Here is a 19904-nt window from a genome sequence, read left to right as displayed (position 1 = left end):
GAAAGTGTGGGGGAGAGATAGAGAGATAGTGAACGAGGGTATGGGGGAGAGAAACAGAGTGGGGGAGAGGGAGAGTATGGGGGGAAAGGGAGAGTGTGGGGGAGAGACAGAGAGTGTGGGGAAGAGAGAGTGTTGGGGAGAGAGAATGTGGGGGAGAGAGAGTGAGAGAGGGAGAGAGAGAGAGAATATGGGTGTGAGAGAGCGAGATGGAATGCGGTTGCTGTGAGGGAGAGTGTGAGGGTGAGAGAGAAAGAGCGTGTGGGGCAGAGAGAGAGCATGGGGGAGAGAGAGGGACGGTGTGTGGGAGGGGGACAGAGGGTGGAGGAGAGTGAGAGAGAGAGAGAGAGAGTCCCGAAGTCAACACGCAGTCGCACAATATTTCATTCAGCAGGCGCGCACTGGAGTCGGCAGCACACCCGCTGACAACTAAAAGGCCTGTTAAGTCCATTAAATTATCAATTAACTTGAAATTTCCGCTGTCCGTCCAACCTTATGGTTGGTAGGCAGGTGAAAAGGCCAAACGGCCTTTGCACTTTTTAGGAAACCTCATCCCATAACCTCAACCTCATAACATAAAAATTTTAAAACTTAATTAATAAAATGTCCTGCTCATGTGAGTCATATGAGAGATATGTTTCATTACATTTTTATTTTCTTTATTTTTTAATTATATAACTCTTCAGCTCTGTGCCTCAGGGAGATTATGAAGCACGCACGCGCGTGCATGCGTAAAGGTTTCACTGCTCGCACCCCCCTCCCCTCCCGCACAGGCAGCGCTGAGCGCTGCTGCTCGTGTTTCACGCTGGGTGTGCCTTAATTGGCCTGCCAGTGGGAAATCACTTTCCGGCCCCGATCACGGGCAGCAGTTGGCTTCCTGATCACCCCCGCCACTCCTGCTGAGCCTGATTGACAAGAGCAAGATTCTGCCTATGCTTCATCAATAACCTTTCTTCCATCATAAGGTCAGAAGTGGGGATGATTGCACAATATTCAGCACTACTTTCAACCCCTCAGATACTGAAGCAGTCCATGTCCAAATGCAGAAAAACCTGCACAGGCTTGGGTTGACAAGTGGCAAGTAACATTCGTGCTACACAAGTAACAAGCAATGACCATCTCCAACAAGAGAGAATCTAACCATCGCCCTTTGACATTCAATGGCATTACCATCACTGAATCCCCCAATATCAACAATCTGGGGTGACCATTGACCAGAATCTGAACTGGACTAGCCATTTAAATACTGTTGTTACAAGAACAGGTCAGAAGCTAGGAATCCTGTGGTGAGTATCTCACCTCCTGACTTCCCAAAGCCTGTCCACGATCTACAAGGCACAAGTCAGGAGTGTGATGGAATACTCTCCCCTTGCCTGGATAAGTGCAGTTCCCACAACGATCAAGAAGCTTGACATTATCCAGGACAAAGCAGCCCACTTGATTGGCACCCCATTCACAAATATTCACTCCCTCCTCCACCGACGCACAGTAGCAGCAGTGTGTACCATCTACAAGTTGCACTGCAGCAACTCACCAAGGTTCCTTCGACAGCACCTTCTAAACCCGCAACCAGTACCATCTAGAAGGACAAGGGCAGCAGATACATGGAACACCACCACCTGGAAGTTCCCCTCCAAGTCGCTCACCATCCTGGCTTGGAAATATATTGCCGTTCCTTCATTGTTGCTTAGTCAAAGTCCTGGAACTCCCTTCCTAACAGCACTGTGGGTGGAACTATACCACATGGTCTGCAGCGGTACAAGAAGGCAGCTGACCAACATCTTCTTAACAGTAATTAGGGATGGGCAATAAATGCTGGCCCAGCAAGCGAAGCCCACATCCTGTGAATGAATGAAAAAAAAATTACCACTAATTAAATGCTTTTGAAGTGTAGTCGCTGCTCTAATATAGGATATGCGAGAACTAATTTGCACACAGCAGATCCACACAAAATATGCGATAATAGCCAGATAATCTGTATTTGTGGTATTTTTTGAGGGAAAAATATTGGCAGGAGGGAATTAACTCTTTAAACTTAGGGGATAGACAAGGAGAAGGGAGGAAAGCAGCATAGGCAGCTAAATGGATGGACTTGATCTTCCTGGCAAAGAAGTCCACAAGCTCCTTAAATTTTTTTTTGTAGGTGAGGGCAGAGGAGGCATGTGAGGGTGGTTTAAGAAAATGGTTGAGGTGAAGAAGCCAGTAGTTTTTGTTGCATACGAGGATAACCTTTGAATAGTGAACAGTTTTAGCAAAGGAGAACAAGACCTATAGATGTTTATGTGGTTTAGCTATGTCTGGTGATGGATGGTTACACCAATTGTCCAAACTCTGTTCCTTAGGTATCATCCCTCTCTCTCTGGCAACAGGAACTTACCAAACCTCCTTAGATGGCAACTTTTAGACCCACAACCACTACCATCTAGAAGGACAAGGGCAGCAGACACATGGGAACACCACCACCTGGATGTTCCCCTGACTTGGAAATATAGTGCTGTTCCTTCACTGTCGCTGGGTCAAAATCCTGGAACACCCTCCCTAACAACACAATAGGTGTACCTATATCACATGGACTGCAGCGGTTCAAGAAGGCAGCTCACTGCCACCTTCTCAAGAGCAATTAGAGATGGGGAATGAATGCTGGCCTAGCCAGCGATGCCCATATCCCATGAATGAATTTTAAAAAGTCTAAGATAAAACCAGTCAGTTTGCAAACTTGGTGTCATATTTGGCCCCAAGATGAGCTTCTGACCACATATAACTGAGACTGCCTATTTCCACCTCTGTAAAATTGTTCAGCTTCAGAAGCAGATGCTGAAACCTTCATTCATATATTTGTTACCTCTAGACTTGACTAATTTAATGCACTCCTGGCTGGCCTCCTACATTAAACCCTCTGTAAATCTGAGGTTATCCAAAGCTCTGCTATCCCAAGTCTTAACTCGCACCAAGTCATTTTTACCTATCATACCTGCACTCATTAACCTACATTGGTTCTCTGTCAAGTATTTTAAAATCCTCATTCTTGCTTTCAAATCCCTCCATAGCCTTGCCCCTACCTAACACTGTAATCTCCTCCAGCCCACAAGATACCTGTGCTCATCTAATTCGGGCCTCTTGAGCATCTGTGATTTTAATTACTCCACCATTTAAAGTTATGTCTTCAGTTGCCTGGTTCCTCCTTACACCCTTCTCTACCTTGCTTTCCTCCTTTAGGACACTCCCTAAAATCTATCTCTTTGACGAAGCTTTTGATTATTTGACCTAACATCATGTTTTGTTTTGTAATGCCCCTATGAATCACCATGTTGATGTCATGTCCATGATGTTAGTCTTCCTAATAAATAATGAGGTAATGAGTGGTCTTATCCTATAATCTGAACAGATAACCATGTCTGAGTGCCAGACTAGTATGTACGTACAAACATACGAACATATGAATTAGGAGCAGGAATAGGCCACTCGGCCCCTCGAACCTGTTCCGCCATTCACTAAGATCATGGCTGATCTGATTGTAACCTCAATCCCACATACCTGCCTACCACCGATAACCTTTCACCCCCTTGTTAATCAAAAATCTATCGAGCTCTGCCTTAAAAATATTCAAAGCTCTGCTTCTACTACCTTTTGAGGAAGAGTGTTCCAAAGACTCACAGCCCTCTGAGAGAAAAAAATTCTCCTCATCTGTGTCTTAAATGAGTGACCCCTTATTTTTAAACAGTGATCCCTAGTTCTAGATTCTCCCATAAGAGGAAACATCCTCCCCATATCCACCTTGTCAAGACCCCTCAGGATCTTAAAGGTTTCAATTAAGTCACCTCTTACTCTTCTAAATTCCAGTAGATACAAGGCTAACCTGTCCAGCCTTTCCTCATAAGACTACCCGCCCATTCCTGGTATTAGCCTAGTCAATCTTCCCTGAACTGCTTCTAATGCATTTACATTTTTCTTTAAATAAGGAGACCAGACACAATGTGGTGCAACTGAAGCATAACCTTCCTACTTTTGTAATCAATTCCCCTCACAATAAATGATAACATTCTATTAGCTTTCCTAATTAGCTGCCGTACCTGCATAGGAGCCTTCTGTGATTCATGCACCAGGGCACCCAGATCCCTCTGAATCTCAGAGCTCCACAATCTCTCACCATTTAGATAATAGACATTTTTTTAATTCATCCTGCCAAAATGAACAATTTCAGATTTTCCCACATTATACTCCATTTGCCAGATCTTTGCCCACTCACTTAACCTATCTATGTCACTTTGTAGCTTCCTTACATTTTCTTCACAATTTACTTTCCTACCTATCTTTGTGTCATCAGCAAATTTAGCAACCATTCATAGAAACCTAGAAAATAGGAGCAGGAGTAGGCCATTCGGCCCTTCGAGCCTGCTCTGCCATTCATTATGATCATGGCTGATCATCCAACTCAATAGCCTGCTCCCGATTTCTCCCCATATCCTTTGATCCCTTTCGCCCCAAGAGCTATATCTAACTCCTTCTTGAAAACATACAATGTTTTGGCTTCAACTACTTTCTGTGCTAGCGAATTCCACAGGTTTACCACTCTCTGGGTGAAGAAATTTCTCCTCATCTCAGTCCTAAATGATCTACCCTGTATCCTCAGACTGTGATCCCTGGTTCTGGACTCCCCCACCATGGGGAACATCCTTACTGCATCTACCCTGTCTAGTCCTGTTAGAATTTTATAGCTTTCTATGAGATCCTCCCTCATTCTTCTCAACTCTAGTGAATATAAATCTCACTGACTCAATCTCTCCTCATATGTCAGTCCCGCCATCCCAGGAATCAGTCTGGTAAAACTTTGCTGCACTCCCTCTATAGCAAGAACATCCTTCCTCAGATAAGGAGACCAAAACTGCACACAATATTCCAGGCGTGGTCTCACCAAGGCCCTGTATAATTGCAGCAAGGCATCCCTGCTCCTGCACTCGAATCCTCTCGCTATGAAGGCCAACATGCCATTTTCCTTCTTTACCGCCTGCTGCACCTGCGACTGGTGTATGAAGTCACCCAGGTCTCGTTGTACATTCCCCTCTCTCAATTTTTAGCCATTCAGATCTGCCTTCCTGTTTTTGCTACCAAAGTGGATAACCTCACATTTATCCACATTATACTGCATCTGCCATGCGTTTGCCCACTCACTTAGCTTGTCCAATTCACACTGAAGCATCTCTACATCCTCCTCACAGTTCACCCTCCCACCCAGCTTTGTGTCATCTGCAAATTTGGAGATATTGCATTTAGTTCCCTCATCTAAATCATTGATATATATTGTGAATAGCTGGGGTCCCAGCACCGATCCCTGTGGTACCCTACTAGTCACTGCCTGCCATTTGGAAAAAGACCCATTTATTCCTACTCTTTGTTTCCTGTCTGCCAATTAGTTTTCTATCCATCTCAATACACTACCCACAATCCCATGCACTTTAATTTTACACGCCAATCTCTTATGTGGGACTTTGTCGAAAGCGTTCTGAAAGTCCAAATAAACCACATCCACTGGCTCCCCCTCATGAACTCTACTAGTTACATCCTCGAAAAATTCCAGTAGATTTGTCAACCATGATTTCCCTTTCGTGAATCTAGGCTGACTCTGCCACTGTTTTCCAAGTGCTCAGCTATTAAATCTTTTATAATGGACTCTGGAATTTTCCCCACTACCGACGTCAGGCTGACTGGTCTATAATTCCCTGTTTTCTCTCTGCCTCCCTTTTTAAATAGTGGGGTTACATGAGATACCCACCAATCTGTAGGAACTGCTCCAGAGCCTATAGAATCTCAGAAGATGACCACCAATGCATCCACTATTTCTAGGGTCTCTTCTTCGGTCCCTTCATCCAAGTCATTGATATAAATTGTAAAAAGTTGAGGCCCCAGCACTGATCCCAGTGGCACATCACTCATCACACCCTGCCAGCCAGTAAAAGGCTTATTTATGCCAACTCTCTGTTTCCTGTTATCTAGCCAATCTTCTAACCATGCCAATATGTTACCCCTCCACCATGAGTTTTAATTTTGTGCAGTAACCTTTGATGTAGCACTTTATCAAATGCCTTCTGGAAATCTAAGTATAGTACATCCACCGGTTCCCTTTATCCAGAGCACATGTGACTCCTCCAAAGAATTCCAATAATTTGGTTAAACAAGATTTCCCTTTTACAAAACCATGTTGACTTTTCCTGATTGCCTTTAATTTTTCTAAGTGCCCTGCCATAACATCTTTAATAATAGCATCTAACATTTTCACTTATGACAGATGTTAGGCTAAGTGGCTTGTAGTTTCCTGCTTTCTTTCTCTCCCGCTTTTTGAATAAAGGAGTTATATTTGCTATTTTCCAATCTAATGGAACCTTCCCCGAATCTAGGGAATTTTGGAAAATTAAAATCAGTGCATCAACTGTCTCACTAGCCACTTCTTTCAAGACTTTAGGGTGACGTCCATCTGGACTTGGGGATTTGTCAGCCCGCAGCCCAATAATTTGCTTAATACCACTTTCCTGGTGATTGTAATTTTCCCAAGTTTCTCCTTCCCTTTCTTTTACTGACTTACAGCAATTTCTGGAATGTTACTTGTGCTCTCTATAGTGAAGACCAAAGCAAAATATTTGTTTAATTTGTCCGCCATCTCCCTACTTTCCATTATCAATTCCCCAGACGCATTTTCCATAGGACCAATGCTCACTTTAACTCTTTTCTTATTTAAATATCAATAGAACTCTTACTGTCTATCTTAATATGACCAGCTAGCTTTCTCTCATACTCTAATTTTTCCCTCCTTATTAATATTTTTGTCATTCTTTGCTGTTTATATTCTTTCCTATCTTCTGACCTGCCACCCATCTTTGCATAATTATATGCTTTTTCTTTAAGTTTGACACTGTCTTTAGCTTTTTTAGTTAATCACAGATGGTGGGCCCTCCCCTTGGAATTTTTCTTTCTCATTGGACTGTTCTGTGTATTCACAGACATTTAGATGTCTACCACTAAACTTCCATTGACATATCTCTTTACCTAAGTAGCCAGTTCACTTTAGCTAGCTCTGTTTTCATGCCCTCATAATTGCCCTTATTTAAGTTTAAAATATTAGCCTTGGGCACATTTGTTTCTCCCTCCAAATGAATGTAAAATTCAATTATATTATGATCGTTGCTACATAGGAGTGCTTTCACTAGGAGGTTATCCATTAATCCTATCTTGTGCTCAATACCAAGCCTAGTATAGCCTGCTCTCCGGTTAGCTCCAGAATGTGCTGTTCTAAGAAACTATCCTGAAAACATTCTATGAACCCCTCATCTATGCTACCTTTGCCCATCTGATGTTTCCAGTGTGCATGTAGATTAAAACACCCATGATTATTGCTGTATCTTTCTGGCAAGCTCTCATTATCTCTTCTTTTATACTCTGTCCGACTGTGTAGTTACAATACTCCCACAAGTGACTTCTTGCCTTTATCATTCCTCATCTCAATGCGAACCACTTCTACATCCTGGTTTCCTGAACTTAGGTCATCCTTCTCTAATGTGCTAATACCATCATTAATTAGCAGAGCCACCCCTCCACCTTTTCCTAACTTCCTGTCCTTCTTAAATGTCATATATCCTTCAATATTCAGGTCCCAATCTATGTCATCCTATAGCCATGTCTATCAGATCAAAATTATTTATTTCTATTTGCGCTGTCAGTTCATCTGTTTTGTTTCAAATGCTACATGCATTTTGATACAGAGCCTTTAGTTTTGTTCTGTTATTACTTTTGTAGCATCTAGCCTTATCTGCTGATTTCCTCTTAGAATTGTACTTTCTGTCCCTTCCTGTCACAGTCTGTTTATCATTTCCCATATTGATACTTGTCTCTCTTGCCTTGTCTCTACTCTTCAGTTTACTACATCTTCCCAAACTTGATCCCTTGCCTCTACCATTCAGTTTAAAATCCCCTCTACTTCCCTAGTTAGTCAGCTCATGAGGACACCAGCCCCAGCACAGTTCAGGTGTAGACTGTCTGAATGGTACAGACCCCACTTGCTCCAATACTGATGCCAGTGCCCCAGAAGCCAGAACTCGATATCCCAAACCCTGGCACCAGGCAGGCAACAAAGCCATCTGAACTCTCACTCTTTGCTACAGAGAACAGTGTCAAACCCCTTACTATACTGTCCTCTACTACCACTACATTCCTTTTTGGACCCCCACTTGGATGGCTTCCACGATGCCATGGTCAGTTTGCTCATCCACCCTGCAGCCCCCACTCTCATCCAAACAAGCTGAGAGAACCTCAAACCTGTTGGACAATTGCAGAGGCTCACACTCCTGCAATCTGGGTCCCCTTACCTGCCTCATTTGCAGTCACACCCTCTTGTCCCTGGCCACTGTCCAAATCAGAAGACCCTATCCTAACTGCATCCTGGTATAAAGCATCCAAATAACTTTCCCCCTTCCTGATGTATTGCAGAGTTTACAGCTCAACCTCCAGCTCAATGACTTTGAGCCGAAGTTCCTCAAGCCGCACGCTATGTTTACCCTGGGATCACAATGTTATCCAGGAGCTCCCACATGCTGCAGCCTTGACACATCAGCTGTCCTGCCATCCTTAATGTGTTTTAAATAATTACTTAATTATATTAATCACTTATTTAATGTTGCTTTCTTATATATTCTATTAACTTTACCACCAAATTATGCACTATTTTAAACCTTAGGGATAGAATAGAACTTACCAACTTACCAGATACTCACCAAACCACCCTGTCGTAGGGCAGAATCAATTTCTATGGAGTGAGAAAGATAGAAAGAGGAAGCAAACAATTCCTTCTGCCCCACTCTAAACTTTCCTCTCACTAAACTCCAAGTCTTCACTCAGTTAGTCGGCTGCACTCTGTTTGCCGACTAAATGGTCTGTCCAGTAAAGAAATGTCAACCCGCTGTTATGGCCTGGAGAGGAGGGGTTGAATAAATCCCCTCTTCTCATTTCCCACCGTTCATTTTACTGCAACAGAATTTTTAAACGAGTTTTTTTTGCTAATTCAGTGACTGTTTAACTGTTTAGGTGCTTTTATTATAAAAAGACACACACAGACAGGTTTCCTTGTAAACTTTCAAAAGAATAGTATTTATTGTACTATACAATCTAAATCATTTTTATTTTCATTTGTTTATGGGGTGTGGGCATCACTGACTAGGCCAATATTTATTCCCATCCCTAATTTCCCTTGAGAAGGTGGTGGTGAGCTGCCTTACTGAACCGCTGCAGCCCAAGTGGTGTAGGTACACCCACAATGCTGTTAGGAAGGGAGTTCCAGGATTTTGGCCCAGCGACAGTAAAGGAACGGTGGTATATTTCCAAGTCAGAATGGTTAGTGTCTTAGAGGTGAAATTCCAGGTGGCGATGTTCTCCTGTATCTGCTGCCCTTGTTCTTCTAGATGGTAGGGACTGTGGGTTTGGAAGGTGCTGTCTAAGTATCCTTGGTAAATTTCTGCAGAGCATCTTGTAGATGGTACAGAATGCTGCCGCTGTGCATCAGTGGTGGAAGGAGTGAATATTTGTGGATGTGGTGCCAATTACATTGTCCTGGATGGTGTCAAGCTTCTTGAGTGTTGTTGGAGCTGCACTCATACAGGCAAGTGGGGAGTAGTCCATCAGACTCCTGACTAATAGAAACGCTCTGACTCTAACACACACATGCACTCAAGAGTTCACACCACACATACACAAATAAGTTACAAAATGGGAGGATAATTTAAGTAACTTTGAAGCTCAATAAAAGTCAGTGGTATACAGATCTTGTAGATTGATGGCTTGGATTTGATTTCAGGTTGGGCTCACTGGTTCTTCTCAATTTTCTGTCGAAACAATTTAGAGATGTTGACGATTTATCTTTTCTTCTAGGGCAAAGTTTTGCCCTTGGCGTGCGGGATCAGTGTGGACGGGCAGGGGAAGTTGGGAAGCCGTCCGCAATTGGCAACGCACTGTGATTTTACACTGGTGGGCCAATTAACGCCCGCCCAGCCTGATATGTGGCTTGGGACTGAGCGAAAAGGTGCGGGTGTGATGTCCGCCGGGTTCAATGGCGACCCGGTGACCAATTCAAAAGCGGCCTCGGCAGCCCCTGGAAGACTGCCATGGAAGGACGCTGAAGTTTGCACAATGGAATCCGTTGCGGGTGGACAGGGCAGGTGGGGGGACAGGTCGGCGGGTCAGTGGGCCCCACATTTCTCAGATGAGTGCCTCCCAGCCCCCCTGGAGGAGGTGGCTGTAAAGAGAGAAACCTTTGCCCCCAGGGACGGGACGAGGAGGCCCCCCACCTCACCAGGGTCAGCAACCATGACATGGTGAGGAGCACATGGGTGCAGTGCCAGAAATGCTTCAACGATCTCCTACGATTGGGAAGGGTGCATATGTGTTGTCATGGGTCACTTAAGAACAGTTAAGAGCTGTCCATCACCCCCCATGGACCTCAGAGGTGTTAGAGTGTGAGTGGAAAATATCAATGAGGCAGGATCTGGCCAAGGAGGTGAGCCCTGGCTGCTTGGACTGAGTGCCTTGTGGCTCCAGGGTCATGAATTGGCTGAGCCCTGCGAGGTGTGCCTCAGGCGGTGTTGGCCAGGCTGCAGTGGTGCTGCAGGTGGACTAATCAATGCTCCTCTCTCCTTTCAGGAGAAAATATCCCATAACAATGTTGAGAGGTCGCGGGCTGGTGGTGGACCCCTATATCTTTTCATCCTTACGCGGTACAAGCAGAAGGCCATGGAGCTAGAGAGGCGCCGTGTACCTCGGTCATGCGGCCGCGGTGAGGTTGAGGTGCCAGAGGAAGGTAAGAGTGCAGTGCACTGAGGTGAGAATGTCAGTTCCAGTGTAGTCATTATATTGATGTAAGCCTGGAACCTGGAATCTCCATTGATAATTGAAAGACGAAGGCACCATGATGCAGATCTCTGTCTCACCAGGGTGCCAGGCGTGCACAGTGACAGTGTCATGACTTAAACTAATGACATGTCCTTCTTCTCCCTTTTAAGCCCATCAGCAGGAGATTGTCATGAGGAGCCTGAAGACCCACCCCTGACCCCTGAGGACCATCCTCTCTGTCAAGCAGGCACCAGCGCAGATACCAGCACCTCGGTGGGCATTAGATCGCCGTATAGTTTATTGGTGAACATTGCTGAGAGCACTTCACACTCGCTTGAGGTGCAGGCGGAGGCAGAGAGTGCCCAGGGTGCTGGCAGTCAGAGGAATTCTGGGGCCAGGAACATGCTCAGTTGGTGGCTGATGATGAGCCTTTGGAGTCGTCCCTGATGCAGCAGATGCTGGAGGTCCAGCAGGGTGTGCAGGAGGATCTGGCAGAGACACATGAGGGAAAGTGTGCCATGGCGTCTGTTGTGGAGGAGACCCTGTGGAACATAAACACTGCTTTGACCCTCATGGCCGAAAGCAATGCCTCCTCCATGGAGAGAGTGGCGACTCTGATGGAGAGGATTACTCAATCAGGGGTTCCTGGGGATGCGCTTGGACCTGCAAGCCCTCACACTGCAATGACCTCAGATGGTCACTGTCAGTGTGGGAGATGGATTGGACACCCCGTATCCCAGCTCGGTGCCTATCCATCAGTGGTGAGCAGGGAGGTCCAAAGCGACCTGACGTTGGCGCACGAGCTGCTTGTTGTCTCTGCAGGCTCCTCTCAGGGGGCTCTGGATGATGGCAGCAGCTCTTCCACCCCCTCTACCAGTGACCATGGCATCCGATGAGGCTGTGACGACTGGGGAGGTGCCAGCCATGGCACTGACCGCTGCCTCCCAGGCAGGGCTAGCACAGGCTCCACGGGCCAGAGGACACCTGCCAAGGTCACCAAGGCCAACAAGACAGCAGAGTGAGCAGGCTGTCTCCAATGCCGGTGCCAGCAAGGGGAGAGCACCTAGACGCAGCACTCGGAAACGAAAACTTAAAACACCTTAAGCACAACACAGCCTTATCACGGGCGATATTTTGTTCCCACATTTTTCTTTACATTTTTTCATGGCGTGATTGAAAACACCGGTTAATGTTAATTTCAGCAATGTTTCACATTTTTCACAAGTAAATGAAATGTTATTTTGTGCAATTGGCCTCTGTATGTTTCATTTGCTCTGTAGGTGCAGGGTAGGCCATGATGTTATGATGGATGTGTGTCTCCTGAAACTTTATTGCAAAGGCACATAATGTATGTTGTTGACCAAGGAAATGGTCCTGTCAGGTATCAAGTATGGAGCATGCAGCCCTGGCATGTGGTGGTAGTTCTTATTTGGTAGGCTAGCTGAATCAAAGCCTCCCAAGCATCCCTGCCTCCCTGGAGGTTACCCAGGTCAGCATCCATGCCCTCAGCGTTCTCCTCACCATGCTTGTCCTCAGACTCACTACCGGACTCTTCATCTATTGCCTGTGCAGCTGCATCAAAATCTTCTTCCTCCACTGTATCCCCCTTCCCAGTGCCAGATTGTGTGGAGCGCAGCATGTCACCACTATCAGTGACACTGAATGGTCCAGGCATTAGAAGCGCATCTTGAGAAGACCTATGGTTCTCTCTACCACTGCCTTTGTGGAGGCATGGCCCCTGTTGTACCACTGCTCGGCCTCTGTTCTTGGGTAGCAGAGAGGCGTCATGAGCCACCTTTTCAGGGGATAGCCCTTGTCACCCAGAAGCCATCCATCTAGTCGGGCTGGAGCACTGAAGAGCCTCGGCACCTGGGAATGTCTCAGGATGTAAGCATCGTGGGAGCTGCCAGGGTACCTTGCACAGACTTGCAGAATCTGCATCCTGTAATCACACACTATCTGCACGCTCATGGAGTGGAAGCCCTTCCTGTTGACGAAGGCACCCGGCTAACCCGCTGGTGCCTTGATGGCCACATGTGTGCAGTCTATTGCACCCTGGGCGCGTAGGAACCCAGAATCGCTGCGAAGCCTCTGGCTCGCTCTGCCTGTCTGGCCTTGTCCGTACGGAAATGAACGAAAGTCAATACCTGCCTGAACAGAGCATCTGTCACCAGCTTGACGCAAGTGTGGACAGCTGATTGGGAGACTCCACACAGATCCCCCACTGACCCCTGGAAAGAGCCGGAGGTATAGAAGTTGAGGGCCACTTTGACCTTCAGTGCCACTGGCATGGGGTGTCCACCCACACAGTGGGAGCTGATCTCAGGGCCGATCATCTAACAGATGGAGGTCACTGCCTCCCTTGAGAGATGGAGCCTCCTTCAGCATTGCACCTCGGACATATTGAGGTCGCTGCATCGCCGCCTGTAAACCCTGGCAGCAGGATAGTTACGTCTTCTGCGGTCCCTTCCGTCTTGGACTTCCTGTTGGGCCTGCGCCCCTTGTGCCTGCACCTCTCCTCCCACAGGTCGCTCCCCTGCAAACAGCATAGGGACACCTGTCCTCCTCTCCCTTTTGGCCTTCTCCTCCTCAGAGGAGGAGGTGCATCCAATGGAGACCACAATCCCCACCAGGGTTAGGGAAGGCTGTCTGATACCTGGAAGGGCCCACTTGGTGTGAAACCTCTGGGGGCCTGGGAAACAACGCTGAGTCCTGAACTGAAGCCTTGAAATTCTCTGAATGCAGCTCTGAAGCGAGATGAAGCTGTCATGTTCGCAGAAGCAGCCAGCAGCAAGTGCTATCCTGCACTCCTCACTAATCGCTTTGACAATGCCACTGACCCCTCTTATCCCACCCATGGATGAGGTTTTACTAATTATGGCCTGTCTGCCTGCCCATTTTGCCCGTGCGACAGCCTAAAAATCGCACGGACTATGTAAAGTCGGTGTCTCAAGGGCCTTAACTTAATTAATGGCGGGCGCACCTCCCTCTCCATTGCATGCCCGCCTAGTGAAATATCATGAGGGTGTGCGTTGAGGTTGGCACGCTCGTCTGATGTCAACACACTTTATTTAACACTTGAGCGGGTCAGGCGGCGCCCACCCGCCAAGCTAAAAATTCTGCCTCTGGAGATGTTAGCCACCGGGTTGAATTTTAAAACGCTGCATCTGGCGAGTGGCTGGTCAAGCAACAGGCAGGTCTCAAGCTTGCCAGATGGATGGAGAGAAAGAGAAAAAGAGAGAAAGAGTACTCACTCAGGGTCCTGCTTTTTTGATGTCTCCTTCTTCTGACTGGTCCCTCATTGGCCTGAAGTAAAGCAGTTTCTTAAAAAAAAAATCTCCTCACTCCAACTGGCAAGTTACCCTTAGCGAGTTGATTCCAGGTCCATGGTTTAGACTTAATTAGATAATGGCTGGAAGTGTTCCCTTCTCAGCCATTGCCCATTGCCCAAAGTGATTACGTCTAATGGCTTGTTTGACACCCTGTTATATCGAAGTTGTCTAAATGCTTTGTGAATGGATCCCGAGATGACCATTTACATTCCTCCATCTGTGATGGATTCTTCTAGGCAGTCTAGATTCATTACAATGGCTGTGCAATTTGTAGGATGGTGATGCAAATATTCAGCCATCTTAGAAACTGCTGCTTTAAGTCACTGAATTGCTGCTGTTTAGACTTTTAAAGCTGCTTTTAAAAGTGGTTTCAGCCCAATAAATAATAATTATTGATATAAAGTATGGCTTTACACTGTATAGTCTTGAAAACTTCAAATTCAACGGAACATTTATTTATATGTATTTTAACTAATATGAAAGGATGCTAAGAGGTGAGAGATTGCATCAGACACAAGTACTGTTGAAGCCCCAGTAAAAAATGTGATTTTATATGTTTATCTATCTTTGAATGTTTCTCTTTTCTGACTGTTTGTATTGTATTACAGACTGTAACTCTGCTGAGAGTGTCAAGCCCCAGGAACAACTAGCAGCACTCTCCTTCCCTTCTTCCAATCCAGATGCCTGTAGGTCTTCCACTCTTTCACACCATTCTGTTGGAGACCAGAATCTGATGCCAGAATCTAGCACCACCCAAAAGACCCCTTCTAAAGTTGTATATGTCTTCTCTACAGATATGGCCAACAAGTAAGTTAACTAACTAATAATTTACACATCTAGTCCTGTTTGGTTGTTCACTGTTAGTTGTGTCTCAGGAGGATTGCTGCATTTGTTACTACAGGAAGGTAAATTTAACAGTTAATATCTTTTACTGTTTGTAATTTGTTCTATTATAGTCAAACTACACACCTGGCAAAGGGTTTTTCTACTTGTATGTTTTAAGCACGTCCCAGATTTCTTCCCTAGGCGAACAGGGTGCACTTTTCCTTGAATAAACTGCACTGCTTGCATGTGGATTTTCTTGTCAGGTCTACATCATATATCTCTCACAGGCCTTGTCAGAAAAGTGAGCAGAGATTGATGTTGCTAGATCTCTGCCCATTTAAACTGCATACCTGTTTTCAGTCAGAGCTTTATTCAACTGGTAAAATGTGGAAAAGGATGTCTGCTTATAATTTTAAACATGTGAGCTAGACATCATAGAGTTTTAGATAGTGATAAACGTATAAAAGATTATTTAACGGACAACATAATGTTTAAAAACTACATAATGTTAAGACAATAGTATTTTGCCATTTTTCATTGTTTTTCTTCACTCTGGCCAACTGTTCAATTTCTTTTTTGCCCACAGCTCTATTATTCCCTCATAGGTTTTCCCAGTGGGAATCCCCTATTTAATGTCATTTAAGAAGAGCACAGCCAAAGCTGGGATACTAGACATGCATGGCTACATGGGAGCTGCTCTGATGTTCATCAGGCAGGGAACACAAGCACACCTATCTCATCTTGACAGATGATTAGTGTAACCAGAGGGTCCTATTGCAAAACAGCACACACAATGGGACAGATTTTCATCATGGTGGTGGGAAGCATCTGGGGGAGGCAGGAAGGGCCTGTACGGTGGCAGGCCCAAGACTAAGTAGAAGGCGGGCTTATGCCGTGGTAGCCATATTAAAAGTCTCACCTCCTATCAACTACTTCTGCAGATCAGGGGGAAATGCTCCTAACCCTCACCTCCCCTTCCTCCCTCACCCCTCCCCTCTCAGCCCCCTTATCTCCCCTCACCCATCCCACCCATCCTTACCCCCTTCGCCCCTTACTATCCCTCAAACCCCCTACATCCCCAACCCACTCATGCAGTATCCACTATAAACAGGACTCACAAGGTCAATAATAACATTTGGAAGTCTACAAAAATCTTGAAAATCCCTCAAAATAAAAACACATTGCTTGAATAGATTCTTGAAACAATTGTCCTCTTCATAAGCTCATAAATATGTCAAAATTAACAAGCTTACATTCCCCTGAACACCTGCGTAAATAAGCACTGTAGTAAATAACCAACCAAGCAGCCAAACCATCAAAAAGACATTCCCCAGCACAGATGTGTAAACAAATCCTGCAGTACCATGGTAATCTGAGCTGCAATACTCCTTTAAGAGAATGTGAGCAGATTGACCACGTGATTATATTACCCAATTGCTGTGTAGCACGGGCTATATTGTTAATCAGTAGACAACACCAAGGAAATCCACAGGAATTAAACAGAAGTAAATCAGCCGTACCTCGCAGCCTTCTAAGTACAGCCTTCATCATCATTGTCAAAATTATCTCCCTCCAGTATGCCACAGTTTGGCCTATTGAACCATTTGATCAGACCACTGATGACTGATCACAGTGCATTGAATGCCTTGCATTCTTCTTTTTGGCTAATGACATACTGGGGAAGGAGAAGAGGCGAGCGATCCTCTCATTAGTGTGTGGCAGCAAAACATACAATCTAATTCATACTTAAGCAGCACCCAATGCCCCAGATTTCAAGAGCTTTGATGAGTTGGTAAATCTTGTGAAAAGCCACTTTCAGCCGAAACCCTCGGTAACAGTGCAATGTTTTAAATTTAATTTGAGGTCTCGTGCCCATGGAGAGACAGTCGCTTGCTATGTTGCAGCCTTAAAACAATTGTCAGAGAATTGTGAGTTCGGGACATTGATTAACGTCATGCTAAGTATGACGTTAGTATGTGGGATTAATGAAGACACCATTCAAAAAAGTTGATGCCAGAAACAAATTTAGACTTCAGCAAGGCGCTGGAGTTGGCCATTGCAATGAAAAGCACAGCCAGGGATTCAGAAGCAATCAAGGGATCACAACATGGCACTGTCCTTCATGTCGGGAGAGAAGCACCAGTTAGAAATGGCTCTAAAGCATGGGGCTCCACAGTATGGCAGAAAGCAGCCACCATGAACAGACCAGCAAAAAGCAATGGTTTAACAGGGAAAACTTACAATAATAACGACAGGAATGGAACCAGGCAGCCTGCAGACAAACAATTTAAAAGCCAATTCTGTTTCAAACATTCAATTATGTTTCTTCTGCCATCGAAATGGACACATTATGCGACATTGTAAAGACTGATTAAGGCAAAACTTTAAGCAAAGAGATAGAAATCGTGAAATCAACATAATAGAGGAACCAGAAGAAACAGAGTCAGATATTTACTCACTATGCAACTTAAAAATGGATAAAATGAGGCGCCAGTCTATGTGACAGTGAAAGTCAACGAGAAACCCATCCGAATGGAGGTGGATACAGGGGCATCCACAATAATTACAGGGGAACATATGTTCAAATACCTAAATGGAGGAGACCACCCATTAAATCTGGAAAATTCCGATGTTTAATTAAAGACGTATACTGGTGAAGACATACGAGTAAGAGGTATATGCAAGGTTCCAGTACAGTATGGAAATCAATCTGTTAATCTACCTCTAATAGTGGTAGCAGGGGAGGGTCCAAGTCTACTTGGTCGGAACTGGCTTAAGGAAATAAAGTTGGAGTGGACCGAGATTTTTAAACTCAGAATGAAAGACCTGCAAGCATTATTACAGAAATATGCCTCCATTTTCAGGGAAGAGCTTGGAAATATTCAAGGGCTGCGAGCTAAAGTCCAGGTGGATCCTGAGACAGCCTCCAGATTCATGAAGGCGAGGCCAGTCCCCTTTGCATTGCAAGAAAAAGCTGATGTTGAATTAGGCAGGCTGGAAAGGTTGGGAGTCTTACAACCTGCACAATTTTCCAAATGGGCAGCACCCATCGTTCCAGTACTAAAACCTGACCAGAGTGTGCGAATATGCGGGAACTACATGTTGACCGTTAACAAAGTGGCCAGACTAGACAGGTACCCTGTACCAAAAATTGATGAATTGTACTCCAAGATGGCAGGGGGAACCACATGTACAAAGCTCAACATGAGCCAAAGGGGGGGTTGGTTGTAGGGACAAGCAAGCAGTGATAGGAGGAGATAACCAAAAGATGTCACAGACAAAAGAACAAAGAGGTGTTGAAGGTGGTGATATTATCTAAAAGAATGTGCTAATTAAGAATGGATAGCAGGACAAGCAAGGTATAGATAGCTCTAGTGGGGATGGGGTGAAATAAGACTAAAAGGGCATAAAAGGTATAGATTTAAAAATAATGGAAATAGGTGGGAAAAGAAAAATCTATATAAATTATTGGAAAAAACAAAAGGGAGGGGGAAGAAAAGGAAAGGGGGTGGGGATGGAGGAGGGAGTTCAAGATCTAAAGTTGTTGAACTCAATATTCAGTCCAGAAGGCTGTAAAGTGCCTAGTCGGAAGATGAGGTGCTGTTCCTCCAGTTTGCGTTGAGCTTCACTGGAGCAATGCAGCAAGCCAAGGACAGACATGTGGGCAAGAGAGCAGGGTGGAGTGTTAAAATGGCAAGCGACAGGGAGGTCTGGGTCATGTTTGCGGACAGACCGAAGGTGTTCTGCAAAGCGGTCACCCAGTCTGCGTTTGGTCTCTCCAATGTAGAGGAAACCTCATTGGGAGCAATGAATGCAGTAGACTAAGTTGGGGGAAATGCAAGTGAAATGCTGCTTCACTTGAAAGGAGTGTTTGGGCCCTTGGACGGTGAGGAGAGAGGAAATGAAGGGGCAGGTGTTGCATATTTACCAGCAAGTCGAACTAGAAAAGGCCTTTCGGGACTTTGTGGCTATCAAAACACATATGGGGTTATACCAATATACCTGGTTACCCTTTGGAGTCTCATCAGCTTGTGCCATTTTCCAATGGATCATGGAAAATTTACTTAAAGGGCTGCCCCACGTTGTGGTTTAACTCGATGATGTCTTCGTAACAGGACTAACTGATGAAGAACACCTGACTAACCTGGAAGAGGTGTTGAAGCGTTTCGCATAAGCAGGAGTACATTTGAAAAGAGAAAAATATATCTTCCAGGCAAAAGAAGTGATTCACTGGGCCATAGGGTCGACTTGCAGGGCTTTCACCCAGTAGAAGGAAAGGTGAGAGCTATTCGTGAGGCGCCAGCATTGAAAAACGCCATAAAACACAGGTCCTTCTTGGGAATGATTAACTATTATGGCCGTTTTCTCCCAAATTTGTCAACAGTATTGGCTCAAATATACGTTTTGCTCAAGAAAAACCACAGGTGGTCTTGACAAGCTCCACGTCAAGAGGCTTTTACAACGGTAAAGCAGTTGCTATATTCCTCGGCCCTGTGGTACATTTCGACCCCAAGAAAGCGTTAATTTTGACCTGTGATGCACCCCCTTATAGAGTAGGGGTAGTACTCTCCCACCGGATGGCAGATGGTTCCAAACGTCCCATTGGTTACGTCTCAAGAACACTCAGTGTTGTAGAATGAAGATACTTGCAAATAGAAAAAGAGGGCTTATCCATTATATTTGACTTTAAGAAGTCCCACCAATCCATCCATGGTCGCCACTTTACCATTTTATCCGGCCACAAGCCACTACTAGGCTTGTTTGGTGAAGACAAGGCAATACCCCCAACTGCCTCTGCACACATCCAAAGGTGGGCACTGATTCTAGCACCTTGTGTATATATTTTTATCCACTGGCCAGGAAGCCAGATTGCAAATGCCAATG

The 19904-nt window shown here is 45.3% G+C and overlaps 1 protein-coding gene across 1 annotated transcript in view; it reads left to right on the top strand.

Moving 5' to 3' along the window:
* bcl9 (BCL9 transcription coactivator) overlaps positions 1–19904 on the top strand; it is a 478755-nt gene that overhangs the window by 277679 nt on the left and 181172 nt on the right. Inside the window, exon 6 of the mRNA XM_078545908.1 lies at positions 14804–15002. Within this exon, the coding sequence (XP_078402034.1) occupies positions 14804–15002 (199 nt within the window). The remainder of the gene's footprint in view (positions 1–14803; positions 15003–19904) is intronic.

The sequence above is a fragment of the Cetorhinus maximus genome, chromosome 7, assembly GCF_964194155.1.
Source record: "Cetorhinus maximus chromosome 7, sCetMax3.hap1.1, whole genome shotgun sequence".
Lineage (NCBI taxonomy): Eukaryota > Metazoa > Chordata > Chondrichthyes > Lamniformes > Cetorhinidae > Cetorhinus > Cetorhinus maximus.
The sequence above is the reverse complement of the archived record's forward strand: the minus strand, read 5'-3'. Positions and strand labels throughout refer to the sequence as shown.